The sequence below is a fragment of the Talpa occidentalis genome, unplaced genomic scaffold (genome assembly GCF_014898055.3).
Source record: "Talpa occidentalis isolate TD23 unplaced genomic scaffold, MPIMG_talOcc4v2.1 talOcc4.12, whole genome shotgun sequence".
NCBI lineage: Eukaryota > Metazoa > Chordata > Mammalia > Eulipotyphla > Talpidae > Talpa > Talpa occidentalis.
Window position 1 is genome coordinate 85872778 of NW_023601212.1, and position 27827 is coordinate 85900604.

The 27827-nt window shown below is 47.3% G+C and overlaps 1 protein-coding gene and 1 long non-coding RNA gene across 2 annotated transcripts; one reads left to right on the forward strand and one right to left on the reverse strand.

Moving 5' to 3' along the window:
- Positions 1 to 7044: 7044 nt before the first annotated feature.
- Positions 7045 to 27749, reverse strand: LOC119241737 (uncharacterized). Its single transcript, XR_008551236.1, has 5 exons — positions 27620 to 27749; positions 27173 to 27373; positions 26912 to 27032; positions 11782 to 12010; positions 7045 to 11467 (listed from the first exon to the last, which is right to left on the reverse strand). It is a non-coding gene; the product is annotated as an uncharacterized LOC119241737 (long non-coding RNA).
- On the forward strand, positions 16052 to 21078 carry LOC119241734 (zinc finger protein 689). The gene is made up of 3 exons (XM_037507234.2): positions 16052 to 16667; positions 16876 to 16989; positions 18639 to 21078. The coding sequence occupies exons 1-3, from the start codon at positions 16463 to 16465 to the stop codon at positions 19820 to 19822; spliced, it is 1503 nt and encodes a 500-aa protein (XP_037363131.1). The 5' UTR covers positions 16052 to 16462; the 3' UTR covers positions 19823 to 21078.
- Positions 27750 to 27827: the final 78 nt, after the last annotated feature.

Below are 27827 nucleotides of genomic sequence, written 5' to 3' on the forward strand. Positions count from 1 at the left end.
ACGCCTCTAGCCTGAGCTCCAGATCAGTCAGGGTAGGTTGGGTTGGATTGTGGCTGCAGAGTGTTGAGGCGGGTAAGACAGTCAGTTATAGTCCTTTACCAAGAACCACCTGTGGGAAATGACAGGAAGCCTTGGGTTTTGGTTGCTGCTCTGATCTGCATGTCATTCAACAAAATTTCAACACCTATAAGCTTTAGAGAGGCATCTGTCCCTTGTAAAATGGAGTATAGATCCCTGTGCAAGATTGCCATCAGCTCTGCTGTTCCCTCAGCTTCAGTCCTTGCCTCTGTAAAGCATGATCCAGTGAGGTGTCAACACATTCCATCCAATTTAATCTCCTTGATGAGGAGCTTGCAAGGCTTTCCTCTGGGGGCTCTTCCACTCCAGTCAGCTACTTTGAATTGCTAGAACTTTTATCTCAGAAAACCAGGCCTTCTGTGGTCTAACTTCACTTCCCCAGTCTAGAAAGCTGCCTGTCACCAGTTCCACTCTTGTCTCCTTTTCTTTTTTTCTGGGGGTGAGGTGGAGGATGATAGGCAGGGATAAAGTTTGGAGGAACTGAATGGTAAAGTGACAGGCTTATGGTGAGGCTGTCAGGTGAGGAAGAAGGATGAGAAGATTGGAAAAAGAATCAGTAAGGGTAGAGAAAACTGCCTGTCATTATCTAACACCATGGCGCATCACTGTGCCAGTTAATAATATATTACCTCTCATCTCCACATTCATTGTCTGTGTGAAAATGGATCTGGGCCCTTTACAGTTTCTTTGTCAGCTGCCATCATATTAAATTTCATCCGTAGACAGCAGGAAAGACATGCAAGAAGAAAGGGTCTTGCCCCCTGGTTCCAGTCAGCCCTCTTGGCAGGCTTCTGCAGTGCAGATGGTCCCCTAACTCCCAGCTTCAGCAGTGTACAGTGGCTAGCAGCACCCCAGGGCCAGCAGCTTCCCTGAATGTGCCCCAGGACAATTTTGATGTAGGTGCCTCTGGTGAGACACATTCCCAAGAATTGTTTTCGCTGGCAGCCCAGGGGGACAATTTCTCACAAGTTCCACCAGAGTAGCACCCCAGCAACTTCAGTGATTTCACCAAAAAGTTCTGACTCTCACCTCCAGGAAGCCCCAAGTAGAGGCTTTTTTTCTTGGGTGCATGAAGGGTAGTGACTACTCGTTTCTACGGTCATACACAGTTAACGATGTTCTGCTCAACAGCAGACCTTAGAGGGTCCCTACAGGCTCTTCCATACAGCGAGGTGTGTAGTAAGCTGTGCCATCCAGGTTGGTGGGATTACACTCTTGTGACACTTGTACAGCGAAGAGATTGCCTAACAAAACATTTCTCAGAACAATTCCCCACGTTGAGTGACATGTGATATAGCTGGTATTCCTGCATTTCTTAGAATTCTCTTTGCTTTTTTATTGTCTGTGATGGGCAGAATTAAGTCCCCTCAAAAGATAGGTTCAAAGCCAAACTCTCAGTTCCTGTGACTGTGACCTTATTTGGAAATAGAATCTTTGCAGGTGTAATCAATGAGGTCCTAACCCTATGACTGGTGCCCTTATAAGACGGACACAGACACAGAAGGGAGGCCCCATGTGAAGGCATGCACAGAGACACAGGAAAAACACCACATGACAACAGTAACAGATTGGAGTGACGCATTTACAAGCCAAGGAATGCCAGAGATTGCAAGCAACAACCAGAAACTGAAAAGGGGCAGGAAGGATTCCATCCAGGGTCTTAGAGAGAGACTGGCCTTGCCAATGCTTTGGTTTCAGATTTCTGGTGAGAGACCAGATTAAGCTACCCAGTCTTGTAGTAATTTGCTGTGGTGGTTCTCGGAAACTAATAGTCAATGCAATTCTTCATTTCTCTGATTTCCGGTTAGAGCTGATAATTAAGTTAAGCTTTTTTTTCCTGAAATTACTACATGGTTTTTCTCATTGGATTTGACCCAGACTTATGCCATCACCAACAAAAACATTAGTGTGTCGGCATTACATAAAACCAAGTATCTGAATCTAAAGTCCCTACTGCGGTTACAATTCAGATATTTCAGAGGGTAATGAAGTTGCAATAAAAGTTTAAATCTGCACGGTTGACATATTCCTTAAAAGCATTTGAGGGGGGCCTCCCTGATGGCACAAGGGTTAAGACACAGCACTATGAAGCTACCCGCAGCCACTTCAACACAAGTTCGATCCCCAGCCAGGGAGGTGACCCACATGGCACAGCAGACCTCTCCTGTCTCACCCGCTGCTCTCCTCAGCAGTGTATTTCACACAGTGTATCTACCTCTTCTGTTCCACACTCTGTGTCTGGTGAATCCTCTTACCCCCTGACCTCTGGCCTACACCCCAGTTCTTGTATGCATAAATAAACAAAATCTTAAAAAAAAAAGCATTTGAGTGCTCCTATACACTGAGAAAAAGACAGAAAATGGGCACAGATGGTGCCTTCAAGGACAGCTGGTGCGGCAGAAATGGGGAAGTTGAGCAGGCTGCCGCTTTGCTGTGTAAAGGTGATTCCTGGCACCCAGTGGTTTCAGAAGGAGACTATATCTGGGCAACACTCAGAAAACAAGTCCAGGGAAAGTTTTCTGGAAGTGACTGTGCTTGATGTTACTGGCTGGGAAGGCAGAGGCACGCAGTGGCACTCAGGTCTAGAGTGGCAACGCGGGGACAGGGAGGTCATGGCACATTCACAAAATAGACTCACATGGCTGCGACCTTTACTCCAGAGAAAAAAGATCTAGATGCAGGATGGCAAGTGCCCTGGGGGTAGGGGTGGGGTTTGGTCAAGAAGGCTCTGACTATGAGGTATTTGTTTATTTGTTCATATTTGTCGAGCTCTAACCATGTGTCAGACATAAAAGTTACTCTGGTGAACAAGACTCTGAGAATCCTTGTCCTCAGAGAGAAAGAGAGCCAGTGAAGAGTGGGTCCCCAAAAGAGCTACAGAAGGAAATGGCTTCTCAGTGAAAGTGATGAATCCTATGAGAATGGAAGGAAAGGGGTTTAGAAGGGAGACTCTTGCATCATGATTCGGCAAAGGTCCAGAGGACAAAATGCAGGAGCCCACGAGTAATTTGGTCTTCCGTCTATCAGAATAACACATGCTGTTTAGAATATTTTTAATGCCCCTTTCCTATGACAAAAGAAGTGAGTAGAGAAATAATCCATCTATAGTTCTATTTTAAATGTATCAATATAACCTTAACTATAATTGAAAGGACACGGTCATGTATTTATTTATTTATTTATTTATTTATTTATTTATTTATTTTTTTATAGAGGCATGCTTTATTTATTTGTTTGCTGGTTTGTTTGTTTTGTTTATACATGCACTGGGTACAGTCAGAAGCGCGGGAGGGTGAGAGAATTCACCAGAGCCAGAGCGGGAGCAGAGCAGGCAGAAGGACCGAAGTACACTGCTGAGGGGAGCAGAGGGCGGCAAGAGAGGTCTGCGCGCCATGTGGGACCCTCCTCCGGTGGCCGGGGAGAAACCGGGGATTGAACCGGCGGCGCAGAGGCCGCGGGCAGCTTCGCAACCCAGCACTCAACCGCTGCGCCACCGGGGAGGCCCACGGTCATGTATTTAAAAGTGTGTGTCTGGAGCCTCCCTGGTGGCGCAAGGGGTTAAGGACCTCACTATGAAGCAGTTCGCAGCCTCTGCAGCACAAGTTTGATCCCTGGCCGGCCAGGAAGCTGCCCACATGGCACAGCAGACCTCTCCTGTCTCACCTGCTTCTCCCCTCAGCAGTGTATTTCAGTCAGTCTGCCTATTCTGTTCCCCACTCCGTCTCTGGTGAGTCCTCTCACCCCCCGTATCTCTGGCCTGTACCCCAGCTCTTGTATGCATAAATAAATAAATCTTTAAAAAAAAAAAGTGTATGTCCAATAGCAACTTGTAGATAACAGAATAAAAATTACAACTACAGGCACAACAATATGAATGAATTTTATTTTATTTTAATTTTTTAAAGATTATTTATGCATACAGGAACTGGGGTACAGGCCAGAGGTGTGAGGGGTGAGAGGATTCACCAGAGACAGAGTAGGCAGATTGACAGAAGTACAATGTTGAGGGGAGCAGTGGGCGAGGCAGGAGAGGTCTGCTGCACCATGTGGGTTGCTTCCTGGCCGGCAAGGGGATCGAACTCATGCTGTAGAGGCTGCAGATAGCTTCATAGGTTGCGTCTTAACTCACTGCACCATCAGGGAGGCCCCAATATGAATGAATTTTAGAAGCAAAAGAAGCAAGGTCCTAAAGAGTGTACCTGCATATACCTTATGAGTTCACCTGTATTATGTTCAAAAAGAGACAAAACTAGTCTGGCATGTTAGAAATTGAACTGGTGGTTACCCTTGGGGAGGGTGGGGACTAGATGCTACGAGAAGAGAGTGTTGTGTGCTAGAAATTTTTTGGTTTCTTCATCTGGGTACTGATTATGTGGGTGTGTCCACATAATCATAATTTGAAAATCCACTAATCTTACCCTTAGGATTTATACATATTTCCTTATTATATTAGTCTTTACATATATATATTTCAATTTGTAAGTGCTTGGGTATGACTTTACCAGGTATAGTGAAGTGTTCATATCGAAGTGATCATATGCTTGTGCCTACTTGCATATTTCTGTGAATGCTACATCCTCGAATGCAGACCGTCACTGATCAGTTGTGTTGGCGACTCAAATTCAAGTGCATCTTGAATTACCTGCATGATTTTCCAGAATAAGCAAACAATTTTTGGTAAAGTTCCAAACAAAGTGAAATAAATCTTCTCTTGATTTATACAGGTGTCTGCCTTCCTGGAAAATTCAGGATTAAAACTGCTTACGTTTGTGTGTGTATATAAAATGAATTTAGGTTCTGTACTCACATAAATGTGTTTTCATCACATGAATGACTATGGGACATTCTGAGAACACTGGAGGATAATGCAGCAGGATTATCTGGTACTGCTTAAGGCAACTGATATCCTTGAGTCCACCCACTAAATCCCTGGGGCCAAAAGGAAAGCTCCCACAAATTCACAAAATACTCGCTAGCGGGTGGCACTGCCCTTGTTGGGAGCCACTGAGGTGGGGCCATAGCAACTGGGGAGGGATCCTCAAAGAAATGGAAGATGAAAAAATTATTTAGGACTCAGTGAAGGTCAGCTTAGTTGGAGGAAGATAATAGTGAGGGAAAAATGGACCCTACCAGGCTTGGTATGCTTTATTCCAGAAAGATTTGTTAAATGAAAAAGTGAGAAACAGGGCCTCCCTGGTGGTGCAAGGGGTTAAGTCTCAGCACTATGTCGCTATTCGCAGCTACTGCAGCATGAGTTTGATCACTGGCCAGGGAGCTGACCCACATGGCGCAGCAGACCTCTCTTGTCTCACCCACTGCTCCCCTCAGCAGTGTATTTCAGTAGATCTGCCTGTTCTGCTCCCCATTCTGTCTCTAGTGAGTCCTCTCTCTCTTTTTCTCTCTCTCTCTTTCTCTCTCTCTCACACACACACACACACACCACACACACCTCTGGCCTACACCCTGTTCTTGTATGCATAAATAAAAATAAATCCTTTTTTAAAAAAGTGAGAAACAAGTGATTGGATGTTGCAGGTAATAAGGAACTATCAACTTTTAAATTTTACTTAATAGATAAATCTTCACATGGTTTACATAGGTTGCGTCTTAACTCACTGCACCACCAGGTGCATGTGGGGATTATCTTCTAACCATGGTTTGTATTCTAAAAACAATTTCATGTCAGTGCTGGCACCCCGTGGGAAATTATTCTTACTAGAGTCTTATCTAACTTCCGGAGTTTCTTTGTGCATATAAAAATAACATCCAAATCTATTCTTCTTCACCCTGAGTTGTTCATACTCTGGAGGTATCGTACTAAACTCACCATTCTGCTCTGTTACTGGATCTATCAGTCCTTTCTTTAGCAGTAGGTAGAGGGTTTCTAAATTTTCAAGTTACTTTGTTTTCAATTGTGTGCTTATACCAGCCTTTCTTTAATCGCTCTCCTATTATGGAAAATTTTTAAAAGATTTATTTATTTATGCATACAAGAGCTGGGGCACAGGCCAGAAATGCGGGGGGGTGAGAGGACTCACCAGAGATAGAGTGGGGAGCAGAATAGGCAGACGGACTGAAATACACTGCTGTGGGGAGCAGCGGGTGAGACAGGAGAGGTCTGCTTTGCCATGTGGGTTGCTCCCTGGCCGGCCAGGGATCGAACTCGTGCTGCAGAGGTTGTGTATTGCTTCATAGTGCAGTGCTTAACCCCTTGCGCCACGAGGGAGGCCCCTATTATGGAAATTTAAGTCGTTTTCTATCTTTCAGTTTTATGAACAATGCTTCTGTGATAACCTTTACATGCATGTCATTTAGCATGTGTGTTTTATAGTGATTTTCGAGAAAGGACAATACAAAATTAAGATGGGACTTTAGAAAGATTTAGCAGCTCCTATTCAAGATGGATTCAGCACAGGTATACATGAGTGGTAATTTACTAAAATAGATAGAGGCATAGCAGACCTCTCCTGACTCACCCGCTGCTCCCCTCAGCAGTGTATTTCAGTCAGTCTGCCTGTTCTGTTCCCCACTCTGTCTCTGGTGAATCCTCTCAACCCCCACACCTCTGGCCTGTACCCCAGTTCTTGTATGCATAAATAAATAAATCTTTAAAAAAATAAAATAAAATAGGTAGAGATAATTGGGGAGGGAAACAGGTTAATTTTATACCTAAGTTTCACAGATTCTCTGAGTCATCTCCCCTCATAGCTGAATTCCCTCCTCTTGAATATGAGCTAGACCTAATGTCCCAGGTCAAATGAACAGAAGACAGTGGAAATGGCAGCGTGTGCTTTGGGGGACTAGGTCGTTAAAAGACATTTTGTCCTTTCTCCCTCTCTTGGCTCACTTGCTCTGGAGGAAGACAGCTGACAGAAGTAGCTCTGGAACCCTGTGGAGAGAACCATGTGGTTAAATGAGGCCTCTTGCCAACAGCCATGTGAGAGGCTTGGAAGCAAATGCTCTGGGCCCCAAGAAGCCTTCCAATGACTGCAGCCCTGGCCAACATCTTGACTCCAACCTCATGAGAAACTCTGAGCTACAAACACCCACTTAAGCCGCCTAAATGGCTGGCCCACAGAAACTGAGATGATGAAAGCTATTTAAGCTATTATGCTGGGGGGCAATGTATTTACAAAAAGGAGGAATGGTGGGAATAGAAAAAAAAGGAAGGGTTAGAGATTAATCTAGAAGAATCACTTATCTATGTTAGAAATTTTCTGTGGGGCCTCCCTGGTGGAGCAGGGGTTAAGTCTCAGCACTATGAAGCTATCATCAGTCACTGTAGCACGAGTTTGATCCCAGGCCAGGGAGCTACCCACATGGCGCAGCAGACCTTTCCTGGCTCGCCCACTGCTCCCCTCAGCAGTGTATTTCAGTAGATCTGCCTGTTTTGTTCCCCACTCTGTCTCTGGTGAATCCTCTCATCCCCTGCACCTCTGGCCAAAAACCAAAACCAAGGGTTATAGCAATACAATACCCACACAATAGGGGCCTATGGACTATAGCCTAACAGAGGACTGTGTCCGATAAGAGGACAGGTCACTGTCTGTGGGTTCTCACCAGCACACACAATTGCAAGAGACCGCAGGCTCCAGGAACAACAACCTTGGGGTTTATTACAAACAGGGGAGACAAAGAGCTTAGTGTATCCACAAGTGGCTGCGACCTCACCCAGATAGCATCAGTGATGGTCGCCACTAGTCACCAGGAGTGCTGGACAGCACTGGCCAGTAGGGATGGCCACTATTGGTCCCTCAGAGACGGTGTCAGAGACACCCAGTGTTAACAGCTCTTTGTGAGTTGTTGGGCTACACCAACAACAAAGAGCTCTTTGAGACACCAGGCCCAGGGCCTTTGGTGCTCCTTTCAGACAATGTCAGAGACAGGCCCGAGGTCCAGTCCATGAGAGAGTCCTTCGACTTCTCTTCCCTCCTTGGAGGTCGGCTGCTGGATGCTTCTGTTCTTTCTTCGGAGGCCAGGAACAGAGTCTTCCCCTTCTTTCTTCCTCGGAGGCTGGAACTGTCGTCTTTCTTCTTTGGGGCTGATGTCTTCTTTCTTCAGGGGCTCTCGTCCTCTTCTCTCAGGGCTGGGGTAGTCATCTCCTTTTTCCCCTTTCCTTGCTTATATCCTCTTTCAGGGTGTCCCACCCACAAGTCTGATTGGACCATTTAGCACCAATCAGTTCACAGCTCACACCTGATTGGTCCTTTACAAAAACCAGCAGTTATGAGCTCTGAGGAGCAACTGCCACAACTGACTTGTGGTGGAGCAGCAGGTTGAAAGAACCACTGCTCCCCCTGCTTCCACCGCTGAGGCAGCTGGGTTCCGGTAACAACCTCAGTTCTTGTGTGCACAAATAAATAAATCTTTAAAAAAAATCTTGTTCAACGCACCTCTTAAATTACATCTTTTATTTTAATTTCTACAACATCCCTAAGAGGAAGAAAAGATCATCCCCATTTAACAGGAGACGAAATTAAGGCAAGGAGGCTGAGTTCCTTGCTAGTGAGGGACAGAGGATCGCAGTGCTTTGTATGGGAGAACTCACAAGGAAACATGAACTCTTTGTGAAAGGGCCCAAAGATGACTTTCAAGTTTCGGAGCTCAGAGTACATTTCCTTCATTTGGAATAAGAGAACAGTACAAGGTCAGCTGACACTCAAGGGCAGGGTTTTGATGCATTGGTCATTAAAAAGTTTAGACTCTAAGGCCTCAGGGGTTAAAGTCTCAGCATTATGAAGCTATCACCAGCCACTGCAGCACAAGTTCGATCCCCAGCCAGGGAGCTGACCACATGGCACAGCAGACCTCCTCTATCTGGCCCACTGCTCCCCTCAGCAGTGTGTTTCAGTCAGTCTGCCTGTTCTGTTCCCCACTCTGTCTCTGGTGGATCCTCTCACCCCCCTGCATTTTTGACCTACATCCTAGTTCTTGTATGCATAAATAAATTAAACTAACTCTTAAAAAAATGTTTAGATCCTAGTGTTCTTGAGGCTTTTAGTTACACTTTTCTGAACACTAGTGTGTTACTAATCTTGGGCCTTTAGAAACTTGCAATATAGTAATGTTGTTTCTCTAGAGGTTGAGGATCTCAGAATTCTGCTTTTTTCCTAAGCTGGGCCTACGATGTTGTCAGAGGAAGGGGCACAGAAAGGTGTGTCTTTACAGATAGACTACAATGCCCCTGAATGAGGTATTCTATCCCTCCCCTTGGACATGATGGGTACGTGATGAGGGGTTCATTGTTCCACAATTACATAGGACCATGAGCCAACTGTGAGCACTTGGGCACCTCTCTTAATCAACTATCCAGGGGAGCTATGACTCAAATCTGAATGTTCCCACTGCCCTCATCCTTACCCCTCCAAGAACAATGAAAAGCTTCATGGCCCATAATGGGTTACTGGTTACGGTCCAAGTCCTGAGATTATCCTTTCCCCATGCCCCCAGCAGAAGACAAGGGGAAGGAGATTCACAGGAAAGGACTGAAAGCCAAGAAACCTTGGAAGTGGAGATGTCAGTGCTAGGGCTGGTGCCTCACCCTGAGACTGAGGCTGAGGACCACAGGCTGGCACTGGTAATGTCAGACACTTTTGAACCTGAAGTCTGTGCTAACCCCACATTGCAAACCTCGGAGTCAGATATGTTGTCTTGATTGTAGCTGGACCTTCTGCAAACTCTCTACCTTAGATTTGCATCCTGGGTACATGGTCTTGCCTCTTTCCTCAGTGCAGCTGTCATGTCTCTAGGTAGGGCCTAGGAGCTGATTAGCCACAGAAGTCATACCAGGAACGTCTCACTACTTGTTCATGAAGTGCAGGACCCTTTCAGCTCTCACAATCACATCACCTATATGAGTGAGAGGTGGTCTCACATCTTTTCCAAAGGCCTAACATATTTTTTTTGTTACTGACTCTGATTACAAATCAGCAGAACCCCCCTCAGTGGTAGAAGAAAATCCAGCATGAGAAGAAGCCAAAAACAATTGCAGTCTCAGTCTTAAGATTCAGATCAACCTGAGAGCATTAAGCATTTTTTTTTTAGAGCATTAAGCATTCTATATATGTTCTAGAAATATTGGTTAGTCAACTTGGGCGAGTGAGGGGGGGCACCAGGGATATGGGAGTGGAAAATACCCAAATATCCAAGGGATGGGATTCTGAAGAGGTGAAGACCATACCCCAACCTTCAAGGTATCTCCAAAAATAAAAAATTACATACTTATGGCATTTTTCACTGCTTCAAGAAATTAGAACATGCTAGGAAGCATTTGTTGGTCAAGTCTCATCTCTCTCAGCTAAAAATTCCCTTGAATTAACTGCCTTCCATGGGCCCCATACTTTCCACAGTGAACTCCTTTAAGCTTCAATGACTTATCTGTGAGGTAGAGTGACCTTAGTTTTATAGATGAAGAAGGATACACTGGCAAGGTGAAACAACTTGGTTACATCACACAGCTGCCAAGAGGTGGCGCCAGGGTTCCAGAGAGACGTCTCTGACTCCAAGGCCTATGCTCTGTCCACATTTAGATTATAAAGCCACACAAGCCCTGTGCCTCACATTTGTAAAAGAAGTGAATTATGATAGAATGGACCATTGTGACTCTCGACGTAGAAAGACCATTTCTTTCTTGGAAGGGGTGGGTTACAAGGGCAAGGGGAAAAGCAAAAAAAAAAAAAGAAAAAAAAAATTTTTTTTTTTGCCATTACTTTGTTTTGAACAGTTGCTATGTCTAAGAGTAGTTGTGTAGCATGGTGGTTACGATAAGTGGGTTTCAAAGTCAATATACTGGATTCTCTAAAGCAATTTAGAAGCAGTTTCTAACTGGACTGAGCTTAAGCACCCCCATTCAGAAAGTGAGATGATCAGTCACATAAGGTTGGTTAGAAGACTAAATTGGATAATGTCCTTGAAGTGTTTTATGCTGTTACTGGTACTTTGTGTTACTGTTTTTCCTATCACGACTGCAGTTTCTAGATATTTAAGAGTAACAAAGAACAAGATTCTGACTTTGTCTACTTAGAACTCAGAGCATTGTGGAAAAGAGGGCACTTCTGTAAGTCACTTTAATCCTGCTGGTGTTGAGGAATTTCTAGCTCAGGAGTGTGAGTGTGTGTGCAGCTCAACGGCTGTGACGACTCAGAAAGTCACTGACTAACTCAATAGAAAAAGCACCGGCTACCAGTTACCCAGTTTCAACTTTCTTATTCTTAAATAATGACCACATCCCTACCACCACATGGAGAGTTGCTCCGGGTTAGATGATCCAGAAGGCTGCTGAGTATCTGAGGCAATGTATAAATTCCATAAACGTGCTTAGCTTCTCAGAGTACGCTTCTTTCAGCACAGGAACCAACTCATGCAGTGGCCAGGTCACACTCTGAGAGGCCTGTGGGTCAACGGAAGGGAAGACGCCGGGGTAGCATCTCGCAAAGAAAACTGACCCCCGCGCAAGCGCACTACTGCACCGCCCGCTCCCCGCGCCCACTGCGCGTGCTCGCCAGCTTCTGCCCAGGCGTTACCAAGCAACAGCGTCCGGAGTTTGGCCCAAGAGACCAATCAGCGCTAGCCTAGTTATTTCGGCGATGAGAACAGTCCAATCACTGGGAGCTGTTAAAAGTCAAGTTCTTATACTAATCCCCGCAACGCCAAGGAGGGGATAGGAACGGTAAGAGCTGGAACCAAGTAGGAGGTGACTCTTACTTGATATGATCAACCGGAGGAAGAGAACGGCGAGTTTCCGACTGTATTTGAATGGTGGTCGCGAAGGCAGGTCGCTACCATATTCTATTGGGGCATTTTCCGGTACCACGGTCCATCGAGTACCAGAGTGACCCCCGACGCGTGAATTCCTTTCCTCTGGCCACAGCTTTGACGCCAAACGTAGCCAGCTCCAGCGGGCAATGTCGCCTCAGCCCAAAGCAGTGTGGTCCTGGGGATGGAAACAACCAGAACCTGGGGGCTGGAAGAGCACCACTTCCGTCCCTGCTCCATCCACAGCCCAAACCCCAGCCTTGAAGCTTCGCTGCAGCCGTGGCAGTGTACTTCTTCCTGGGGGAAATGGTGTCTGCTGAAGCTGCACTAGGGTCCAGTGTCAAGATGTATGTGATGCCAGAAATATATGGCTATGTGGGGGGTGCTCAGTGAGGCCTTTCAGGAGATACTCGCTCTACCCATTTTTGCTCACGCATTTATTCCTTTTTTTCCCCACAATGTATGTAAACCAGCTCTTGGGTGAGAAATGCAGACAGGGAGACTACTCAAGAGAGCGAAAAAATGCCTGGAGGAGATGGGGAATGGAGTAGGTAAAAGCAGGTACTGGACTGAGGCTTGGGAAAGGATTGTTCTAGACTGCCTCCTGGAAACCTGTTGTGTTGTTTCAAATTAGTTTACCTCGACTATCTTCCCATGCCAATGACTATCATTGTTGTTTTTTAATAGCTTTGAGATTAATAACATACCATAAAATTCACCTATTTAAAGTGTACAACTCGGGGCCTCCCCGGTGGCGCAGCGGTTGAGCGCTGGGCTGCGGAGCTGCCCGCAGCCTCTGCAGCGCCGGTTAGTTCCCCGGCTGCTCCCCCCCCACCCCCCCCCCCCCCCCCCGCTGCTCCCCGGCCACCGGAGGAGGGTCCCACATGGCGCGCAGACCTCTCCTGCCGCCCGCTGCTCCCCTCAGCTGTGTAGCTCAGTCCTTCTGCCTGTTCTACTCCCCGCTCTGGCTCGGTGAATTCTCTCACCCTCCCGCGCTTCTGACTGTACCCAGTGCTTGTATGTATAAGTAAGTACATAAATAAAAAAAAAATTGAAAAATGTTAATAAATAAAGTGTACAACTCAAATTTTTTTAGTATATTTAGAGTTGCCGGGTCCCTGGCAACGACTAAACTACTTTGTCTCTATGGATGAGCCTATTCTGGACATTTCCTATAAATGGAATCATAAGGTATGTGGTCTTTTGTATCTGGCTTCTTTCACTTGGCATATTGCTTTTATGGCTCATCCATGTAGTAGCATGAATCATTTAAAACAACGTTTAAAATAGGCTTTAATTTTAGAGTAATTCCCCCTCAATATACACACATGGCCTCCCCCACAATCATTTCATACCAGTCTGGTACATTTGTCATAATCTGTGCACTTACATTGACAAATCATTATCATTCTGAGTTTTGACAAAAGTATAATGACATGAAGCCACCATTATTAGAGTATCATATCAGCAGTTTCACTACCCTAAAAATTTTCTTTACTGTGCCCAGTCATCCCTTCTCACCAATCCATTGCAACCACTAATCTTTTTTTACTGTCACTATGGTTTTTGCCTTTTCCAGAATTTCATGGAGTTGGGATCAAATAGTATATAGCTTTGTCAGAGTGTCTTCTTTCACTTAGTAATATACATTCAAAATTTCTACATGTCTTTTCTTGCCTTGACTGCCAAAGCTTGGAAGCAGCCAAGATAACAGGCAGTAGATGACTGGATAAATGACCTTTGATAAATCACAGAGTAATGTAATATTAGTCAGTCTCATTTGGTCCATTACCAGCTGCTCCACACAGGGGACAAGGCCTACTCATGTCTAGATTGTGGCTGCTGCTTCTGCCAGACTGGGGCACTGGCCATCTACATGCACAGACACGGTGGGGGAAAGCCAGAAGTACCTGCGCACTGAGTATGGGTGCCACTATGTATATCTTTCCCTCCCCACTGTTCACTAGCATACCCACATGAGGAAGAGGCCCTTATCTGTTCAGACTGAGGCAGAGGCTTTGCCTATCCCTCCCTCCTGACTAACCACGAGCAGGTATACTCTGGTGAGAGCCTCTATCCTTGTGCCCATTTCAGTGCCCGTTTTACCCAATAAATAATCTCTTTCAGGGTCTCCCCATAGTGCAGGGGTTAAAGTCTCAGCACAATCAAACTATGGCCAGCCACTGCAGCATGAGTTAGATCCCCAGCCAGGGAACTGACACACATGGCACAGCAGACCTCTCCTGTCTGGCCTGCTGCTCCCCTCAGCAGTGTATTTCAGTAGATCTGCCTGTTCTGCTCCCCACTCTGTCTAGTGAATTCTCTCACCCCCTGCACCTCTGGACTACACGCCAGTTCTTGTATGCATAAATAAAAATAAATAAATCTTAAAAAAAAAAAAAAAAAACAAACCTCTTCCAATCTCAGCTCAGTCACACAGTTGAAAAGCCCTATGAGTGCCCTGATAGTGGCTGCTGCTAACAAGCAAAGTGGTTCTCTGGCCATTCCCAGGCCCACTCTGGCTCATAGTTGGTGCTTTAAAATGTTGCTTACTGGATTGGAGAGAGCTATGTGTATGTCACCAGCTGAGGTTAAAAATGTAGCAAACAGTATATTCTCCTGCCCCCAGGTCCCCTGGGAGATGAGAGAGCAATGGTGAAACTCTGCACAGCACTTGTGCAGAAAAGGGGACCGGTGGAGTGGGTGCTGATTCCATCCTGTGCCTTTCCCATGCATGTTTGTGAGACAGGGCAAGCTAGGGTTATTAGGCAGTTTTAGGGACAGTGCAGGAGGGGACCTCTGAAGAATTTAGGGAGGCTTCAGAGATAAGGACAACCAAAGAAATATAACCAATTCCATTAGGAAAAACAAACATGCCAGGACCAAGGACAACATTGTTAATGCTGGTCCTGGTTTCCTTCAGGTGGTAAAGGGAGGCGGAGATTGGAGATATGGAGAGTGGTTTAATTTATGGTCACATTAGAAGGGCAACTGTTTAACTTCAATGCAGGGATGCCCATCCAGAAGACTGGGCCATAAATTTAAAGATGCAACAAATGGGAAAAGAAAAAACTGTTAGATAAGGAATGTGAAGATCCCCACTCAGTAACAAATTAAGTGAGACAGCCAAGAACTAACCAATCACAGAGAGACTGGTAAAGCTTTAGAATAATGAGGGAAAAAAGGTATATATTCCCTGAGACACAACTCCACTTTGGCTTCCTTGCCCCTCCCAGGCCTGGTTCCCTGGCCTGGGAGTCCCACTTTATTTCTGTTCTTTTTCTCCTCAATAAACTTTTTCTTTTTTCTAAACAAACTGCCTCTTCTCGCTTGCTTGCCTGAGCGTCTGCGAAGTTCCTACTGCGGCTTCGTGAGACACCAACCCGTGGGGGTCTAGCGGCTGGGGCTCAGCGCTGCCCTGCAGCCTGGAATCCATTCCTGGCTGGGAGACTAGGCCTGACAATTCCGGTATCATTTGTATCATTATTATTAGTTATGAGTTCATAGCCTCACTAGATTCTACACAGATCATGGCTCATAACTTTTTTCTGAACCCTGCTTCTCCAAGCTGACTAGCACTAGGCTTTCTTTGCACGTTGAACAGATGTCATGTAAAACTAAAGCATGAGGAGATATGCAGAAAATTGAACCCGAGAAGAGACCAGGAGTTTACATGGAGTCCTGGGTTAGCAAGCAAATTAGGATGGGGGGTGGGGTGGGGGGTGGAAGCATCAGTTCGGTTGTTTGAATAGTTCTGGAAACTCCGGGATTAAATCTATTCCTCTCTTGGTCTCGCCTATTAATAGAACCAGGATGATAATCAACACCTCACACAATGGTGGCAAAGAATAAGATGATATGTATGATTTGTTGGGCACTGTGCCTGATTACAGGAAACTCGGCGTTAGTTCCCTTCCCAAAGGGCTACAAGGAAATTAACCATTGTCTGAGGACTCCTCTGAGAAAACCACTAAAAGGAGCCTATGGTAATCTCAGCCCGAGGTTGGCCACAATGGCCTTATCGCTCAAATCCTTTTTCCTAGCTAAGCTGCACCTGCCAGAGAGCAGGGCCCGTTACAGATCCCAGACCCGGCGGCAGCTTCCCGCCTCAGCTCACACGCAGTCACCCGACACCCAGCCTCCAGCTTCCTGCCCTTACACTTCCGTTGGCTTCGTTCAAACAGGCCGCTTTCGCCGACACCCAATCAGAATGCTCGATCTTCAGCCGCTGCCCAATGGCTTCGCGTGATGGGGGGAGAGGGGGCGTGAAGCCCAATCGCAGCGCCATCACAGTTGAGGGCAGAGAGGTTAGGAAGCCGGCATGGCGCTCCGGTCAATAAAATCGATAGCTGGAAGCTGCCTGTGTTTCAGGCAAAGGCGGTGCAGAAGCAGCGCCGCCATCTTCCCCGAAGGCATCTTCCGGTGCCTTGCACCCAAATTCGAGCAGGAGTTTCCTGAATAGCAGCGCAAGGTTTCCGTTAGCCCCGCAGGCGGCCGATTCCTAGCCCCTGCGGACCTCCGCAGGCACGCTCAGCCCCGGTGCAGCGCGGCCCCCAAATCCCAGGGTCCGCCGGCGCCCAGGCACCGAGGCCCGGGCGGGGAAGGCCCTGGCGCCGTCTTGTCGGGTCCAATGGCGCCGCCTTCGGCTCCGCTCTCTGCGCGGGGACCAGGAGAAACCGGACCCGGCCGGAGAAGGGGAAGGAGGCCGAGGGCTGTGAGGTTCGCGGACGTGGCCGTGTACTTCTCCCCGGAGGAGTGGGGGTGTCTGCGGCCCACGCAGAGGGCCCTGTACCGGGACGTGATGCGGGAGAACTACGGGCACCTGGGCGCGCTCGGTGAGGCCCGGCCCAATCCGCTTCCGCGGGCCTCTAGGGATGGAGAAACCTGGGGGGGCGGGGAGGTCAGGGAGTCTAGAATGGCCAGCGCCCTGGCCCTCGACCAGGTTGTGTGTGGGGAGGAGCAGGAGGGCTTAGCAGGTGATGCCATCGGTAACTACCCAGCCTATTCTGCGAGCTAGACCTCTGACTGGTTCTCCTTTCCCAGGGTGCGCTGGTCCCAAACCAGCCCTCATCTCCTGGCTGGAACGAAATACCGATGTTTGGGAACCGGCTGCTCTGGATCCGCAGGAGTGCCCAAGGGGGATAACAGTCCAAAGAAGTGAGTGAAAAACACCAATGGAAGGGTCTGCAACCTCTAAAGACTTTCCAGAGTTTTAGTGGCCAGGGGTACCCATGGCCTCATTTACTGTATTCATTTTTGCAACTTCGGGCACTTGTCTTTGAGGGAGTGGGGTGGGTCCACCAGGCAGACTCACATGTTAGCTTGAAAACTTGCAGTTCCCTATTGTGTGAATGAGTTGGTGAGCTTCAAAAAGAGCTACATTCCAGCCTCCTTCCAGACCCTTTACCTCTTTCAGTTCTGTGTTTTGGTGGAAAAGATATCATGGGGAACAGATGCCTGATTGCAGAGCCCTTTCTGCCCTTCTGGCTGGATGACCTCTGTGCAAGACAAGACCCTGAGAATACAACAAGGCACTGATAAGGTGGAAGGACCCCAGATCCATGCCAGGGGCTGTTGAGACTGTCTGGGCTGGCGCTTCTGTGCCAGTTTCTTTAAAGTCAAGACTATTTTTCTAAGATTGAGATCTGACAATGATATTTCCTTGTTTATCACCTTTTAGATTTTGCTGAGGCCAAAGTGGATTGTCAAGTAGCTGTCAGTTACACCTAAGTCACTTGGGGGAATTTGGTAAAAATAGATTCCTGGAACCCATTCCAGACCTATTGATTTATTCATATGGGTGTCTAGGAACTGCTGTGTGTGTGTGTTTTAATAGCCCCAGTTGATCTGGATTACATTTATGCTTGAGAATCAGTAGATAAAATATTTTAATTCCAGTTCCTGACAGCAGTATTTTTCAGTGTGTGAGCCTCAGACCAGCAGCAGCATGATTTGGGAACAGTTAAAAATGCAAATTCTTAGGCCCACCCCACATCTGCTGAATCCACAACTGGGAGTAGGGCCCAGCAATCTTTCCATAAATCCCCCAAATGATTCTGATCACAATAAAATTTGAGAATCCTTGGCATAGAGGGTGTTATGACACTCACTGACAGCTCAAATATCTGATTCTACTTCCTGCTTTACACTTACCTCTTCCAAAGTTTTTTTTTCCCTTTTAAAGTCAGTTTAATCTTTTTGTTTTTTTAAGATTTATTTATTTATGCATACAAGAACTGGGATACAGGGGGCCTCCCCTGATGGCGCAGGCGGTTGAGTGCAGTGCTATGGAACTGTCCACAGCCTCTGCAGCGTCGGTTTGATCCTGGCCAGTCAGCAAGGGTCCCACATGGTGCAGCAGACCTCTCTTGTTGCGCCCACTGCTCCCCTCAGCAGTGTATTTCGTCAATCTGCCTGTTCTGTTCCCTGCTCTGTCTCGGTGAATCCTCTCACCCTCCTGCACATCTGGCCTGTACCCCAGTTCTTGTATAAATAAATAAATAAATATTTTAAAAATATAATTTATATTAAAAAAAAAAAATAAGAACTGGGATACAGCCAGAGGTGTGGGGGTGGTGGTGAGAGGATTCACCAGAGACAGTGGGGAGCAGAACAGGCAGACTGACTGAAATACACTGCTGAGGGGAGCAGCGAGCAAGACAGGAGAGGTCTGCTATGCCATGTGGGTTAGCTCCCTGGCTGGGATGGAACTCATGCGGCAGTGGCTGGTGATAGATTGATAGTGCTGTGACTTTAACCCCTGTGCCACCAGGGAGGCCCACATTAATTTTTCTCTGTTCCTATAGAAACCAGAACCAGAAAAAAGAATGGAGAGAAGGAAGTATTCCCACCTAAAGAGCCCCCACGAAAGGGGAAGCGAGGCCGGCGGCCCAGCAAACCCCGACTAATCCCCAGGCAGACGTCTGGAGGTCCCATCTGCCCTGACTGTGGTTGTACCTTCCCTGATCACCAGGCTCTGGAGAGCCACAAGTGTGCCCAGAATCTGAAGAAGCCTTACCCTTGCCCAGACTGTGGACGCCGCTTTTCCTACCCATCCTTGCTGGTCAGTCACCGGCGGGCACACTCTGGTGAGTGTCCCTATGTTTGTGACCAGTGTGGTAAACGTTTCTCCCAGCGCAAGAACCTCTCCCAGCACCAGGTGATCCACACAGGGGAGAAGCCCTACCACTGCCCTGACTGTGGCCGCTGCTTCCGTAGGAGCCGGTCCTTGGCCAATCACCGGACCACACATACAGGCGAAAAGCCCCACCAGTGTCCTAGCTGTGGGCGTCGTTTCGCCTACCCCTCCCTGCTAGCCATCCACCAGCGAACACACACTGGAGAGAAGCCCTACACTTGCCTAGAATGCAACCGTCGCTTTCGCCAGCGCACGGCCCTAGTCATCCACCAGCGCATCCACACTGGGGAGAAGCCCTACCCGTGTCCAGACTGTGAGCGGCGTTTTTCCTCATCCTCTCGCCTGGTCAGTCACCGGCGAGTGCACTCTGGGGAGCGTCCCTATGCCTGTGAGCACTGTGAGGCCCGCTTCTCCCAGCGCAGTACGCTGCTCCAGCACCAGCTCTTGCACACAGGCGAGAAGCCCTACCCCTGCCCAGACTGTGGACGTGCCTTCCGGCGGAGCGGCTCCCTAGCCATACATCGCAGCACGCACACAGAGGAGAAGCTGCACGCCTGTGAGGACTGTGGCCGCCGTTTTGCCTACCCCTCGCTCCTGGCCAGTCACCGGCGTGTTCACTCAGGCGAGCGGCCCTATGCCTGTGACCTGTGCTCCAAGCGCTTTGCTCAGTGGAGTCACCTGGCACAGCACCAGCTCCTGCACACCGGGGAGAAGCCTTTCCCCTGCCTGGAGTGTGGCCGTTGCTTCCGCCAGAGGTGGTCTCTGGCTGTCCATAAGTGTAGTCCCAGGGCCCAAAATGGTAGCCCGAGATCTGCTGTAGGCGGGCCCAGCCAGAAGGGCAGTGCCCTTTAAAAAAAGCAGGACTGCGAAAGTTCATTGCATTTCATGGAGGGGCCCAGAGAAGAGAAAGAGAAGCCCTAGGCCAGACAGGGCAGAGTCAGAACTTAAGCTCGGGTCTCTTGCCCCGTAGGCCTGAAATTTAGTATTTTCTACCACACTGGCTGCCTTCTGTGTGAGCTAGTACATGGTCCCATTAGGAGCGGTGCCCTCATGTGATTCAAGTTTTCCAAGCCACCCCATCCTATAAGAATTTCTGTGTGTGGATATCAGGGTTAAAGTTCTCCCCATCTATTTAGTGGTGGTCTGTTTTTTTCTAGTTTGCACACAGGGATTACTTGTCCCCTTGCATGCAGTCAGGAGAATCCAGTTTATAGGGGACAGGATCTTCCCCTACTCTGTCTCTCCAAACCAGGTTTAAACAAGCCTCATTTACCCCCCTTTTACAACACTCCTGCCAAATGGTCTTCTACCTTTGCTTTAAAATCTCCTTTGACAGGGAGCTCACTACCTCACAAGGCGGGTCAGTTCATTGTGGGATAGCGCTGACCTCTAGATGGCTGTTAACTACCACATCCTCCTCTGTAAGCCTTCCCCAGAATATATTTGATACCTGGCAGCCCTTTGGATAACAATCACAACTACTTTGCCCCCATGTTTTTAGGTTAAATAGCACTAACTTGGTCAATCATTCCTGAAAGACAGAATTTCAATTCTTAGATGTAATCTCTTTCCAAACAGGTGGTTTTTCAATGTACCATTTAAAGGGCCATGCAAAAATAAGCCAACCTGACAGTGTATACTGTATACCTACTTGGTCTGTACTTGTTTTAATAGCTCTAGATTGCATTGGATTTGGGGGCAGCTCTGTATTATTTAGAGTTTATTAGGCTGCAGATGCCTAAATATGTAAGCCTTTTTTTTTTTTTTTTTTTAAAACCTCGTTATAAAGCTAAGTCTTCTGCACCTGTGTCTAGAAAACTGCTTGAACTTGCCTCTGGGACATATAAGTTCAGTGGGCTTTGGGAGATTTATTGTAAGGAAAAGCAGGAGCTCTGGTTTAGCAGCAAGAGTAAACATGGCACTGGCCACTTATTTTAGGTAACGGGTTAAGATTAGTTTCAGGCAGCCAGTGGCTGGAAAATCCTTGAGCACTGGGTCTGTTTCTCCCCGATTCTTTTTTTTTTTTAGATTTATTTATTTATTTATACAAGCACTGGGTACAGTCAGAAGCGCCGGAGGGTGAGAGAATTCACCAGAGCCAGAGCGGGGAGCAGAGCAGGCAGAAGGACCGAAGTACACTGCTGAGGGGAGCAGCGGGCGGCAGGAGAGGTCTGCGTGCCATGCGGGACCCTCCTCCGGTAGCCGGGGAGCAGCCGGGGGTCGAACCGGCACCGCAGAGGTCGCGGGCGGCTTCACAACCCAGCGCTCAACTGATGCACCACTCGGGAGGCCCTCTCCCCGATTCTTATCAGAAGAAGGAGACATCAGTACAGAATGTTCTGAGTCCTTAGTTAACAATTTTTTTCAAAAAATGAGGTGAGGCCATTGAAGGAGAATAGAAAGAAACGTAACTGAATACAAAGCAGGAAGAGTCTCTAGTTATTAAATTGAGTTCCTGGTGTCTCCCTCACATAAGCTCCGTAGGGCAGTGGCAGTGAATGTGTCTTAATCTTTGACAGGCCTCCACAGCACCCATCCCTGAGTTAATGCTCAGAGTAAGGCTTTACCAAGTTAAAGGAACAGGCCTACCATTATCAGAATTTCCAAATATGACGTATCTCATATTCCAACAGCTGGAGTGGGTCATCCTCTTACCCCTATTCTTCCTTCAGCTTTTTTGATCTCAACCCCAGAGTTGGGGAGCAGCTGGGGAGCTCAGCTTTTGTGATTACTTCTGTTCTGGTATTTAGCAAGTTGCTTGTAACTGTTTGTTTTCTCCTTGGTTGGTAAACAGCCCCAAGGGGTCATACCAGATTGGGTCTCATTAAAATGTATGAACAATAACTTAGGTTCCTTGTGGAATTACTGTTTAGAAAATGTAAATCTAGCTGCTGACGAAATAGAAATTTTTACAGTTCTGATGGAGCTCTAGCTTCCCTCAGACCAGAAGACATGCCCTAGCAGACACCTCCTAGAATGTCTGCATAGCCCCCTATTTTAGAATTGGCTCTTTTCCCTACTTTGCTCAACACACTGACCCAAATATTTCCTTACCTAGGAATTTTATAATTTTCTTTGAGCCTGGACTGTAACTCATAAAAATTGGGAGCCACTGGAGGCCAAGTTCCAGTATGTGGTTTGCGGAGGGCAGAGATCGAAGACTATTTCCAAGGTTCTCTAAGGCACTTAGAGAAAACTTCCAAGTTTCCAGGGTCCATTTGTGACCCAGTGTAATCCTGGCCCAGTGTTCAGGGACAGAGACCAGTGTCCTTTCAATAAACTCCCCTTCTATGACTTGTTAACAAGAATTAACTAGTACACAGTCCTTACTTGGGTTAATCTCTTATCTGCCTTCATGCCTATATGAGCTACAAGAAAAAAAATCAGTTACAAGAAGGGCCAGCCACAATACCTTTTCTGCTCTCCAATCTCAGACCTTCAATATCACTTATGTCTTCCATATATCCCTAACTAGTAAATGCCTTTTATACTAAGAAAACACAGGTGTCAAATGGCAACATCAATCTTCTACTCCCCACTATGTCTCCAAATTTATCAGTGTGCTGACTAGTATCCCATCCCAGGGGAAGTCCCCCCATATGGAATGTTTATCAGTATAACTGTGCTTGGTTTTTTTTTTTTTTTTTTTTTTAAGATTTATTTATTTATGCATACAAGAACTGGGGACAGGCCAGAGATGTGGGGGGTGAGAGGACTCACCAGAGACAGGGTGGGGAACAGAACAGGCAGACTGACTGAAATACATTGCTGAGGGGAGCAGCGGGCAAGACAGGAGAGGTCTGCTGCGCCATGTGGGTAGCTCCCTGGCCAGCTGGGGATCGAACTTATGCTGCAGAGGCTGAGGATTGCTTCACAGAGCGGTGGTTAACCCCTTGCGCCACCAGGAGGGCCCTGTGCTTGGCTTTCATCTACTCTGCCCTCTCAGGGACTTTGCCCCATCTATTATTCTTTTTCTTAGTTTTGTGATATCAAAGTCCCTCTCTTGTCCAGAACGTACACACACACAGCCAATACGCATGCTAAAATTCATGTTTAAAAACAAAAACTTTCCCTCTGGCCTCTGTCCCCATTTCCTGTTTTTCAGCTAAATTTCTTTTTTTTTTTTTTTTAAAGATTTATTTATTTATTTATACAAGCACTGGGGTACAGGCCAGAAGAGTGGGAGGGTGAGAGAATTCACCAGAGACAGAGTGGGGAGCAGAACAGGCAGACGGACCGAAAGCACTGCTGAGGGGAGCAGCGGGTGAGACAGGAGAGGTCTGCCCCACCACGTGGGAATCTCCCTGGCCGGCAGGGAACCGAACCTGCGCTGCAGAGGCTGCGGACGGCTCCACAGCACTGCGTTCAACCCGCTGTGCCACCAGGGAGGCCCTCAGCTAAATTTCTTGAAGCAGTGGCCTGCATTCACTGTATCATTTTCTCCTTTGGCCTACTGCAATAGCATTAGTGCTACTTCATCGAGCATTTATGATGTGTCATGTACTGTGGTAAGCACTTTATATATATTCCAATCTAATTTTTACAAGAACCCCCAAGTGTTAGGAGATGCTCCCACCTGGATTTCTCACGTTGCTACTGATCTTGCTGAATACGCCTAAAGTGCAAGGCTCTTGCCTTCAATTAATTTTTAGACTTGATCCAATTCCAGACTTAGAGCCCCTGTGGTTCCTTTCAGTGTGTACATGTGTGAATTCCTTCCCAGCATTTCTTAAGAAAAACATGTTTTCCAAAATTCCAAGAATGAAACAGGGAAGATGAAAAATAAAAAAAGTATTCTATTTCTCCTGTGAATTAAAGCTTAACAACCAAACAGAGAAGTTACTAGTTTGGAAGCTATTCAAAGCAAGAGCAGGAAACATTAACATGCAGAGTCAAAAGTTAATGTCAACCCATCTAGGAAAGGAACAGGAAAACCTATAAGATGTTACAACAAGGCCAAATACTTTTGCTTATAGTTGATGTTATAAGTCTTTGTTCCTAGTCCTGTCTACTGCTAATCATGAGTAATTACCACAAATAAAATACTATGTTCACAGGATGCTTTGTATAAATCCTACAAGTGGTGGTCAAGAAAAAAAGTATGGCAGCAAAATAAGTGGTTTTTAAATCATTATGGAGGTTGCAAAATTGTGATTTTTTTCTAAAATTTTACCATTTAAAAAATTTTTAAGGGCCTCCCTGGTGGCGCAGCGGTTGAGCACTGGGTTGCAAAGCTGCCTGCAGCCTCTGCAGCGCCGGTTCGATCCCCGGCTGCTCCCCAGCCACTGGAGGAGGGTCCCACATGGCGCGCAGACCTCTCCTGACGCCCGCTGCTCCCCTCAGCAGTGTACTTCGGTTCTTCTGCCTCTTCTGCTCCCCGCTCTGCCTCTGGTGAATTCGCTCACCCTCCCGTGCTTCTGACTGTACCCAATGCTTGTATAATAAAATAAATCTTAAAAAAAAAAAATTTAAGTATACAGTCCAGGGGTACTAGGTACTTTTACAGTGTTGTGAAAACACCACTATTTCCAGAACTTTTTCATCATTCCAAACAAACTAGTGCATTAAGCAATAAATACATTAATGTACTTATGATTTGGATACTTATTACCAAATTGTTTTCCACTGAGACTATGAATTTACATTTCCATCAGGAATGTATGGAAAGGCCTCATCCCATACTTTTTTTTTTTTTTTATCTTTTTTTTTAAGATTTATTTATTTATTTATACAAGCACTGGGTACAGTCAGAAGCGCGGGAGGGTGAGAGAATTCACCAGAGCCAGAGCGGGGAGCAGAGCAGGCAGAAGGACCAAGGTACACTGCTGAGGGGAGCGGGCGGCTGGAGAGGTCTGCGCGCCATGTGGGACCCTCCTCTGGTGGCCGGGGAGCAGCCGGGGATCGAACCGGCGCTGCAGAGGCTGCGGGAAGCTACGGGCAGCTTCTCAACCCAGCGCTCAACCGCTACGCCACCGGGGAGGCCCCTCATCCCATACTTTTAATAGTGTATTATTCTCTCCTTCATTAAACAGATATCTTGGGCAACTATCACAAGCCATGTAATGTTCTAGAAGATGGAGATGTAGCAATGAACAATACAAAGTCCTTGCCTCCATGGAGATAGTAGGCTAAAGGAAAAGCACACAATGTCAGAAAGTTGTCAGTACAGGATGAGGGGATAAAAATGATAAGGGGGATTATTTTGGACAGGAGTGTGAGCAAACTTCTTGATTCTTGCTCATTTGATACATGAAAAAATATTTTTAAGGGCCTCCCCGGTGGCGCAGCGGTTGAGCGCTGGGTTGCAAAGCTGCCCGCGGCCTCTGCGGCGCCGGTTCGATCCCCGGCTGCTCCCCGGCCACCGGAGGAGGGTCCCACATGGCGCGCAGACCTCTCCTGCCGCCCGCTGCTCCCCTCAGCAGTGCACTTAGGTCCTTCTGCCTGCTCTGCTCCCTGCTCTGGCTCTGGTGAATTCTCTCATCCTCCCGCACTTCTGACTGTACCCAGTGCTTGTATAAATAAGTAGATAAATAAATCTTAAAAAAAATAATAATAATAAAAATAAAAAAATAAAAAATATATATATTTTTTTAATATAATCCTTCATGTAATTTTAATTTGTATTCTTCCATCTATAGGTGGTTATTTTTCCAAATGTTTAAAGAAATTTCTTTTTATATGAATTGTAGTTCATATTATTTGCCTATTCTTCTATTGGGTTGATAGTTTTTGTTTTATTGATTTACAGTTCTTTAATGAGGAAATTAGTCCTTTGGGACATAATTTTCAAATATTTTTCTGTCTGTTATTGTATGTTGACTTTTTTTTAACAGTTGGGGTGTAGGCAGAGATGTGTGGGGGGAAGGGGATGGTGGTGAGAGGATTCACCAGAGAGAATGGGGAGCAGAAAAGGCAGATCTGGGCCTCCCCGGTGGCGCAGCGGTTGAGCGCTGGGTTGCGAAGCTGCCCGCAGCCTCTGCAGCGCCGGTTCTATCCCCGGCTGCTCCCCGGCCACCGGAGGAGGGTCCCGCATGGCGCGCAGACCTCTCCTGCCGCCCGCTGCTCCCCTCAGCAGTGTACTTAGGTCCTTCTGCCTGCTCTGCTCCCCGCTCTGGCTCTGGTGAATTCTCTCACCCTCCTGCGCCTCTGACTGTACCCAGTGCTTGTATAAATAAATAAATCAATCTTAAAAAAAAAAAGAATGAAAAAAAAAATTAAAAAAAAAAAAAAAAAGAAAAGAAAAGGCAGATCTACTGAAAAAACACTGCTGCGGGGAGCAGCGGGCCAGACAGGTGAGGTCTGCTGTGCCATGTGGGTCAGCTCCCTGGCCATAGCTTGATAGCACTGAGACTTTAACCCCTGCGCCACCAAGGAGACCCATGTCAGTTTTTTAAAAAGCCTCCCTTCTCTCTGAGGTCTCCCTGCTGGCTGTTCACCGTGGGAATGGACAGTGTTTTGTTCTCAACCTCAAGAACATTCCTTCTTAGCTTTTACGAATTCTCAGTTGGAGAAATCTGAAAAACAGTCTCAAGGGGTGCGCTAATACCCAGTTTTATTATTAATTTATGTAATCTTTTAAAACATTTATTTATTTATGCATACAAGAACTGGGGTGTAGGCGAGAGGTGCAGTGGGTGAGAGGATTCACCAGAGACAGAGTGGGGAGCAGAACAGGTGGAACTACTGAGGGGAGCAGCAGGTGAGACAGAAGAGGTCTGCCACTCATATGGGTCAGCTCCCTGGCCGGGATAGAACTCAGGCCATAGTGGCTGGAGATAGCTTGATAGCACTGAGACTTTTAACTCCTGCACCACCCAAGAAGGCCCCATATATGCAATTTTTTAACGAGTTCTAATTTGAACACAGGTTTTCTGATTGAGAAGGGTACAGAGGGTAATATAGTTATAATGACAACTATACCTAACATTATTAAGTACTTACTCTGTACAGGGTGCCACACCAAGCATTTGGCTGAAGAAGGGAAGCAGAAGATGACTTTAAATCCCAGTTCTGCCGCCAGGAGCTGTCACCACCTGGCCTTTCTGTCTCTCAGCTTCAGGGTCTGTAAGAGGGAAGACATCGGTGACCTTGGGCAAAGGCCAAAACAAACACTGGGTAGGAACCGGGTCCCGCAGCGCCTGGGCCCGCCCTGCCCGAGCCACAGAGCTCAGACCGCGAGCAGGCCGCCCCTCACTCCCTCACCTTCAGAATCGGCCTTGCCTTCGCCCTTCGGAGCTGACCTCCAGGCCCCGGATATTGGACGTGCCGGAAAGACGGCTCACGTGAACTGCAGAAGGGAGAGGCTTCACTTCTAGGTACTTCTCTGTTAGGAATCATAGCTCCTCGTAGCCGGCCGCCTTCAGCCCACTAGCTCCTTCACCTTAGTCTTTCAAATAGGCCGCCCTGGGAAGACCAATCACAGCCGTCCTTCTTCTCCGTCCACCCGAAATTATCCAATCAACACATGTCACCTATCGGGTTGCTCGGCCGTGGGGCCCAACCTCCCGGGGTTCCTCCTTGGGATTAGTAAGGGCAGAGAGGAAAGGCAAAGGATATTGAGGGCGCAGGGGCGCCATTTTTGATAAGGGCAGGGCTCTCCGCCCCCCGGACTCCGAGGAAAGACTGGAACGCTATGGCGTTTCCACCTACCCTGGAAGTGTCTCTTTGCTAGGCACAGAGAGGGTTTCTCATGGCGCCGCCCCTGGCCGCGCTCCCGGCGAATGGAGGCGAGGAGGCCGGGCCCGGGCGGATGAGGAAAGGCAGTCCCGGGGTTGTGCGCTTCGCGGACGTGGCCGTGTACTTCTCCCCGGAGGAGTGGGGGTGTCTGCGGCCCGCGCAGAGGGCCCAGTGCCGGGAC

What these genes read in the sequence shown, in the direction of transcription:
- LOC119241734 (XM_037507234.2), top strand. Translation starts at nt 16,463, where the DNA reads ATGGCGCCGCCTTCGGCTCCGCTCTCTGCGCGGGGACCAGGAGAAACC. An exon ending in CGGGCACCTGGGCGCGCTCG is followed by an intron (nt 16,668 to 16,875) that starts GTGAGGCCCGGC and finishes CTCCTTTCCCAG; the next exon opens with GGTGCGCTGGTCCCAAACCA. An exon ending in GGGGATAACAGTCCAAAGAA is followed by an intron (nt 16,990 to 18,638) that starts GTGAGTGAAAAA and finishes CTGTTCCTATAG; the next exon opens with AAACCAGAACCAGAAAAAAG.